Consider the following 7,709-nt stretch of genomic DNA (forward strand, 5'->3'; position numbering starts at 1 on the left):
TTCACTTCTCTTCAGGAACAGCAGAGCTGCTGCTTCAGTGGAGACACAGCAGCTTCTACCTGGACTTTGAATTGTATCATTTGTAATTATATGTAAATAATTTGTCTGTGCTGACATAATAACATATCAGTGATGATGATCCAGTACTAGTCCAATGAAAAAGCTTACAGCACCTGGTATTCCCAGGCGGTCTCCCATCCAAGTACTAACCAGGCCCGACCCTGCTTAGCTTCCGAGATCGGACGAGATCGGGCGTGTTCAGGGTGGTATGGCCGTAAGCGAGAGAAACTGCCACAAAAAGCCTCTTTATAGATGTTGATCACCATCATGAAAATTCACAAGTGTTAACGTAGACTAGAGGTATTTCTGTCATAATTTTAGTAACACTACACAATATATTCTGTATATATTTTGGTGAATTAAGGATTCATTTCAACTAAACCAGCGTTGGTGATTGTTGAAAGAGTGAAAAGACAAACAAAGCTTTACTTTGTTTCTGTCTACTTTTAATGAAGCGTGTCGTCCGATGAGGTTATATGAATAAGGACAGCTTAAACAGAATAACAACAATAATATTATTATTGCTTATTTACTGTGAAGGAGTTTTTACCCAGATCCGGGGTGCCTGTATCACGAGATCAGACATGTCCCTCACATTTCAAAAATCTGTTTTATATAATAAGTCATTGACACCTTTTCACGTTCCTTTTTAAAATTGTAGCCTGCTTTTACTCTTTACTCTGTAATTTCATTGGGGTAGTAATCAACTTTTAATTTCACTACAGTTTCCATTCACGCCTTCATAACTTCACCAGTCTGTAATCTGCATTTTGCTTCATTAACCGTAATGAGTTGTCATCCAGGCTCTGTGCTGTTAGGCAGATCAGCCCTGGTCTCGGGCGCTTCACACAGTCACAAAGCTGGACAGATGCAAACATTTAGAAAATCAGGGAAACACCTTTTCAGTTTAAGGCTTTATTGTTCTACTAATACAAATTAAATCCAGTGAGCACCACAGAGTCAAAGCCAGCAGAGTGCAAAGCACCAGTTTAAACTTTATGGTAAGACTGATGATGACATGGCTTATTTAGTTATCTACTCAAGGGCTCAGCTGAAGAGATTTCTTTACTTTAGCAGAGTTAGAGAGGAGTTTCTAGTTTTGAAAATGTATTTTAACGGCTCATTTAGTTACGTACTCTACTTGCATAAAACTCAAGAATACAGGAGCATGTCATCAGAGTTAGCTTTGAAGACAGCTCTGTGTTCACAAACATTTGTTGCAGGGAAAGTCAGGGCCAAGTGAGACACAGGAAATATCACAGACAGCTCACAAGTGTAACTGAGTACATTTGTGCTGTGGCTCCATTAACTAGCAGCTGTTCCATGGTTTTTATGGTATGAGGTTCTAGTTATATTATACTCCGTCTCTCATAACCTCCCCTCTCCAGTCTGTTCTCCATCTTCTGTCACTGCAAACACCCTCTTTCAGACACACTAATGAGTACATCCTGTTTTGAAGTCATTAGAAATGAGCATTTAACTGCTTTCTTTAAAAAAACAAACGTGAAGGCATGCCCCCGAACACCCCTGGCATTTCAACGTCCCCCCAGGTTCAAAGTCGTTTTGGTCAAAACTAAATGTGTGACTTGCTCTCTGGTGTAGTTTGAGTGGCTGGTTTGTCCAACTGATAGTTTCTCTGTATGTAAATGACCACGGGTGATCTATAAAGAGGCTTTTTGTGGCAGTTTCTCTCGCTTACGGCCATACCACCCTGAACACGCCCGATCTCGTCCGATCTCGGAAGCTAAGCAGGGTTGGGCCTGGTTAGTACTTGGATGGGAGACCGCCTGGGAATACCAGGTGCTGTAAGCTTTTTCACTTCTCTTCACGAACAGCAGAGCTGCTGCTTCAGTGGAGACAGAGCTTTGAAAAACACAGAAGCTTCTACCTGGACTTTGCATTATATAATTTATAATTATCTGTAAATTTGTCTGTGCTGACATAATAATGTATCAGTGATAATGATCCAGCAATAGTCCAATGAAAAAGCTTATTAACCATATCATTTAATATTGTATGTAATTGTTAGCCAACACTGGCGTCCTACACATGAGCAGTGAAACTGAGGATTAGTTATTGTAGATTTTGACATCAAGTTTTTTTTATTTCATTTAAAGTCTTTCTACATTTATGTGACGCTTTTATCCAAAGCGACTTACAATTGCTATACATGTCAGAGGTCACACACCTCTGGAGCAACAAGGGGTTAAGTGTCTTGCTCAGGGACACAATGGTGGATGGGTCACAGTGGGGAATTGAACCCAGGTCTCTCACAACAAAGGCATAGTCTTATACATTGCGCCATCACCAGGGGCGTTTTTTAGGATCTTGAAACATTGGGGGCTTAGTCCAGCTTATAAAACTTCATATCTTCACATAATAATTAACCCTCCACCAAGCAGTAAAGCAACAGTAAACATCCTCTACTTATACGGCACAACAAAACTCCCAACAACACTGTGTCATGTCTGCTAAATTGTAATGTCATGTGTGTAATTCAAATAAAACAACAAAACTGCGACAGTATAAACAGGGGGTGTGGGGGTACCACCCCAGAAAATTTTGTGTTAATTTCCTGCATTTTGGTGTTTTTCTGCATCAATTTATTGTGGAAATTTATATAAAAAGGGACACAAAATTCAGGTAGCCCGCAGGGGGCTGTATCTTTGTTTCCTTGTTGCTTTTAAAGGATTTGAAGGCTGGCAATTCTGCCTTCAGATGTTATGACTGATTACTCATTTGATCGTCCTTGTTGCTGAATTGTGGTGAATATTTAAGAACATTTTGATATTTTATGACCTTGTAACTGATTTTTTTTATTCCCATCTTAATTGTGCAATTGTACTACTGCCTGCCTTGGCCAGGTAACTCTTGGAAAAATAGTTTTTCTGGTTTAATAAAGGTATAATAAAACAATTCAAAATCTAAAATTGTAACAGAAAATAATGCAGAGCAGCTGTCAGCTTTCAGATATGTTTCTCCTGTAGATCAACTTAATATCATCACTGCTGAATCAACACACCTGACTGATTGAGGTAACCTCTTTAAATGTGCATGTGGCACCTTTTTACGTCTGACCGTGGAGCCGTTACATGTCAAAAAACGACGCCAAGGGGTCTCGACCAAACATGCGTATGTGACGGTTCATGAACGTACGGAAGACGAGCTTAAAACAGTAATTCTCCCTAAATACCAAGAATAGGAAGAAAGGGAAAATTATTTAGAAACATTTAGAAGCCACTGTGGGCGAACCACTGCGCTCTGGCGACCACGTCATTGGCAAAGTCCCCGTGAGGTGTCACGCTGTCCACCTCCTCGTACGATAAAGGGATGACCCTCTCCTCACCTGCGATGTAGCACGCCAACGCACCTGAAAACACAGACACAACACAAACAATTAAACACTATGATTTAATATGTTCGGTTTTGTTTCCTTTTCACAGAGCCAGGCTAGCGGTTTCCCACTGTTTCTAGTCTTTTTGCTAAGTTAAGCTAATTAGCTGCTGGCAGTAGCTTCATGTACTGACATTAGGGTGGTATTTATCTGAACATCCAGCTCTCAAAGAGAAGAGGAAAGCCCTACATGTTGAACTGTTCCTTTAAGTGTCTTAAAGGTTCAGTGTGTATGTTTTAGTGGCATCTAGTGGTGAGGGTTGCAAATTGCAACCAGCAGCTCACGGTGCATTCACGTGCTCCTCGGAAGGTCCAATTTCCCAAGTTGTGAAGTCGTTCTTCTGACTTCAGTGCGTGTTCATGTGCTCTTAAGTCAGAATGTGGTATCAACATGGACGCTACTACAGAGATGTGTTGGATTAGCATGATCAGAACATATAAACACAGACACAAACACACAGACATCTAGTTCACTCCACATGGACAGCAAGATAACCGTTGTAACCATATTACACATTACATGTTTGCAAAATATGTGTAAGCAATATGTGATATTGCATATTGAATCAAAGTCCTGTATATGTCTTTATTTCTCTTTTTGCAATAAAGATTTAAGGAGGGAAAGAAAATTATTATATTATAATTATTCCGACAGGACATCAATGCACCATCAGTCAATGCTAACTTTCCAAGCGCGCAGGAGAAGCTACGGTGGCCGGTCAGCTCTTGTCCTAAATAATACTAGTAATAATAGTAGTAATGAAACGCGCTCTGTAGCGTTTCGACTACTGTAGAAACATGGCGGTGCAACATGGCAACGTCCATGTAAAAGGACTTGTGGTGTATGTAGACATAAATGTCTCATTTTAAGGTAATAAAAACATAACTGTTCATCATGAAAACATAGTTATGGATATTAAATTGCATTTCTGTCAAAAGATCCTCCTAAATATTACACACTGGACCTTTAAGTGAGTTTTTTTTATGTTGTTGAGCCACATTTTAATATGTGATGATATGATTTGTAATTTGAATGATTAATTATGTTTCATGTGACCAGAAGTTAAAGTGTCTTCAAATGTCTGCAGTGAAGAAGAACACAAGGCCACAAAAAAGTCCGTCCTCCATGTCTTTACCTTTCAGCTGCTGCTCTTTGCTCCAGTCCTGCTTCGTCCTCTTCATGGTCTTGATGAGCTGGATGAAGAAGGTGACTCCCTGGTCCAGGTGCTCTCTGCTGAACGGGTTTCCTTTCACCGCGTGGTAATGCTTACTGATCTGCACCAATGGGACAATTTAACCAATCAACACAAAGTCCTCAATCCAAACACGCTACACGTCTGTCTCATCACCTCAGACTAGATGTTTTGTGTTTTTATGGTTCCCAAACATTGTTTAACCACAGCCCCCTCCATAGTCTTCAAGAACCAACTAAAGCACACAGACACACCTGCATGAGGCCGAAGCAGTTTTGGTTGAACTTTCCATAGCCGTTGGCGCTCAGTTTGGTTCCAGCCCGAGACTGTCTGGAGATTATGCCGGCGATCAGGGCCGGATGGACATTAAGTCTGCAAGAGACAACAGCAACTGTCAACGTGACTTTAAGAGTGTCTCTGTTTTCAAAGGTTAAACAGTGTACAACATAGAATAAGCAGCTATTTAAACCAGAAGAGCAGACTCAAAAACAACCACAAAGAAACACAAAACCACCACAAAAGAGACATGAACTGACCCGAAACAACCCCGAAGAGAAGAAATATTTACTGACTCAAAAACAATACTCAAACTCACACTGACCACAAAGACACGCAAACGTTTCCTAACCCCCGTTCCCACACACTCCTCATGAACAGAGATATTTATCATGCTAAAATCACAAGCACATAGTCTACTTTCCAGCAAGGTGAACCCGGAAATGTTGAGTAGCCCAAAGTTTAATGCTAGAAATGTATAGTACAGCATTGAGGGGTTGTTTCTAATAATTTTGTAGTTGTAGTTGTGAGGAAGCAGCAGGCCAGAGAAAAACATAAAATATCCAAAGTGTGGGATTATTTCAAGATAAGAGAAAAGGTCGATGAAATAATCTGTAGAATACTCGATTACTAAAACCATCATTAGCTTCAGCCTTTGTTGTTTAGATAGATATTGTATTATTGGATCTCAGTGCTGCATTCGACCAGTCGACCACAACATATTACTAGACAGACTTGAAAACTGGGTTGGACTAAACTGGTTTGAATCCTACTTCAAGGACAGGGACTACTTTGTGTCTATAGGTAATCACACATCTGAGCTGACAAAAATTACATGTGGAGTTCCCCAAGGCTCCATTCTGGGTCCTCTTTTGTTTGCATGCTTCCACTGGCTCAGATTATGAAAAACAACAAAATATGTTACCATAATAATGCAGATGACACACAGATTTACATAACCATTTCACCAGGGGACTATGATCACATACAGGCGCTGAGTAACTGTATTGAGCAGGTCAACGATTGGATGTGCCAGAATTTTCTTCAATTGAACAAAATAACTGAAGTTATTGTTTTTGGAGCCAGGGAGGAACTATTAAAAGTCAGTGCTCAGCTTCAATTGGTAGTCATAAGAACCACAAACCAAGCCAGAAATCTTGGTGTAGTCATGGACTCAGACCTGAATCTGAGGAGACACATTAAGACAATTACAAAGTCAGCCTACGATCACCTGAAGAATATATCAAGGATTAAAGGACTTATGTCTCAGCAAGACCTGGAAAAACTTATCCATGCATTTATCGTCTTCGTGGATCACATCACTCCAGTTCTGAGGTCTTTACATTGGCTTCCTGTATGTCAAAGAATTGATTTCAAAATCCTGCTGTTAGTTTATAAAGCACTAAATGGTTTAAGGCCAAAATACATTTCTGATCTTCTGCTTCGTTACGAACCATCCAGACCTCTCAGGTCGTCTGGGGCAGGTCTACTTTCTGTCCCCAGAGTCAAAACTAAACAAGGAGAAGCAGCGTTCAGTTATTATGCTCCGTATATCTGGAACAAACTCCCAGATAACTGCAGGTCTGCTGAATCTGTCAGTTCTTTTAAATTAAGACTGAAGACTTTTCTTTTCGCTTTTAATTAAATATTTTTCTTTTTACCACTGCCTTTAACTAGACTGATAACTTACACTGCAACTTTTACGGTCTTGTTTTCTTTTTCTTTGTTTTCTATTTAACTTTTAAACTTTTTTATATTTCCCTGTTGCTTTGATGTTTTATGTAAAGCACTTTGAATTACCTTGTTGTTGAAATGTGCTATTCAAATAAACTTGCCTTGCCTGTATGCCTCCTTAACATTGGCATATAGCAGATCCAGGGTCTTATCTCCTCTGGTGTTACAGGTAAAGTACTGTGTGAAGTTGGTAAGCGTTAGTCGATTTGCCAGCCTAAAGAGCCCTATTGTGAACCTGGAAATGTGGAGTACCCCAAAGTTTTATAGAAACTGCCCGATGCCAACTTGCACATGTTGGGTAATTAGCATAAAGTATATGGATATATGGACAATATTTCAGAAACTGCTTGGCTGATTTGGACAATCTTGGAGTGGTTTTGGAAGTTATTGAGGATGTTGAATCCATTTCCGACATTTTCAAAACTCAAAATGGTAGTTTATACTGGAAATGGTCACATTTCAAATCCCAGTGGGCCAATTTTAATTACATTTTTGGGTCTATTTTGGTAACTACAAAATGATTCAAAACAACCTCAAAGAGACGCATAACAACCACAAAGAGCTAAATGAAATGAATAAAAGATACAGCCATCATTGATCTGACAGAATACTGTGGATGTTTGAAAACAAACAAAGACAAATTGCACCAGTTTTATGTTATTACATTTTTCCCACGCTGCTGATGTCCTCTTTGTAGTTGTTCATCTCATTCAGGTCACTCTCTGCCAGCTGGTGGGAGGCTTCAATACCTGAAACAGGATCCGACACAAGACTATGAGCACAAAGAGAACAGAAGAATATCTATATCATAATTATGGTATGGGACTAAGAGTTGAAAATAAATGCATTAAAATTCAATATAAGAACTAAATATTTGACCTGTTGTAATTAAGTTGAAATATCCTTTATGACCATCAATCAGGTTTGTTCTGGATGGACATCAGATACAATGAAGTGGCAGTGATTGATTCAATATGAGTTTCATGTCTGTGAGATCTGACGGAGTTGTGACTCTGAGATGAACGTGGCTTTTTGTGAACCGACCTCTGCTGA

General features: G+C 39.6%; 1 protein-coding gene and 2 non-coding genes across 4 annotated transcripts; 1 reads left to right on the plus strand and 2 right to left on the minus strand.

Moving 5' to 3' along the window:
* Positions 1-161: 161 nt before the first annotated feature.
* LOC123981222 lies at positions 162-280 on the minus strand. Its single transcript, XR_006827713.1, has one exon. It is a non-coding gene; the product is annotated as a 5S ribosomal RNA (ribosomal RNA).
* Positions 281-1,753: 1,473 nt separating this feature from the next.
* LOC123981215 lies at positions 1,754-1,872 on the plus strand. The gene has a single exon (XR_006827707.1). It is a non-coding gene; the product is annotated as a 5S ribosomal RNA (ribosomal RNA).
* A 1,172-nt stretch (positions 1,873-3,044) lies between these two features.
* On the minus strand, positions 3,045-7,676 carry LOC123980939 (lysozyme g-like). 2 transcript variants are annotated; one of them, XM_046065563.1, is made up of 5 exons: positions 7,536-7,676; positions 7,321-7,405; positions 4,901-5,018; positions 4,590-4,728; positions 3,045-3,430 (listed from the first exon to the last, which is right to left on the minus strand). In XM_046065563.1, exons 2-5 carry the CDS (start codon positions 7,359-7,361, stop codon positions 3,291-3,293), a joined length of 438 nt encoding a protein of 145 aa, XP_045921519.1. In that variant the 5' UTR covers positions 7,362-7,405; positions 7,536-7,676; the 3' UTR covers positions 3,045-3,290. The 2 variants fall into 2 exon arrangements, with proteins under 2 accessions (XP_045921519.1, XP_045921520.1); XM_046065564.1 differs by lacking the exon at positions 7,536-7,676 and having other exon boundaries at positions 7,321-7,524.
* Between the last annotated feature and the right edge of the window lie 33 nt (positions 7,677-7,709).

This window comes from Micropterus dolomieu, linkage group LG12 (assembly GCF_021292245.1).
Source record: "Micropterus dolomieu isolate WLL.071019.BEF.003 ecotype Adirondacks linkage group LG12, ASM2129224v1, whole genome shotgun sequence".
NCBI classification, from domain to species: Eukaryota; Metazoa; Chordata; class Actinopteri; order Centrarchiformes; family Centrarchidae; genus Micropterus; species Micropterus dolomieu.

Bases quoted from the DNA above. Each gene is read 5' to 3' on its own strand.
- LOC123980939 (XM_046065563.1), bottom strand. From the start codon at position 7,361: ATGAACAACTACAAAGAGGACATCAGCAGCGTGGGAAAAAT. The intron at 4,729-4,900 runs GTGTGTCTGTGT...CCATTGGTGCAG, and splicing joins ACTGCTTCGGCCTCATGCAG to ATCAGTAAGCATTACCACGC. The intron at 3,431-4,589 runs GTAAAGACATGG...CTGTGTTTTCAG, and splicing joins CAAAGAGCAGCAGCTGAAAG to GTGCGTTGGCGTGCTACATC.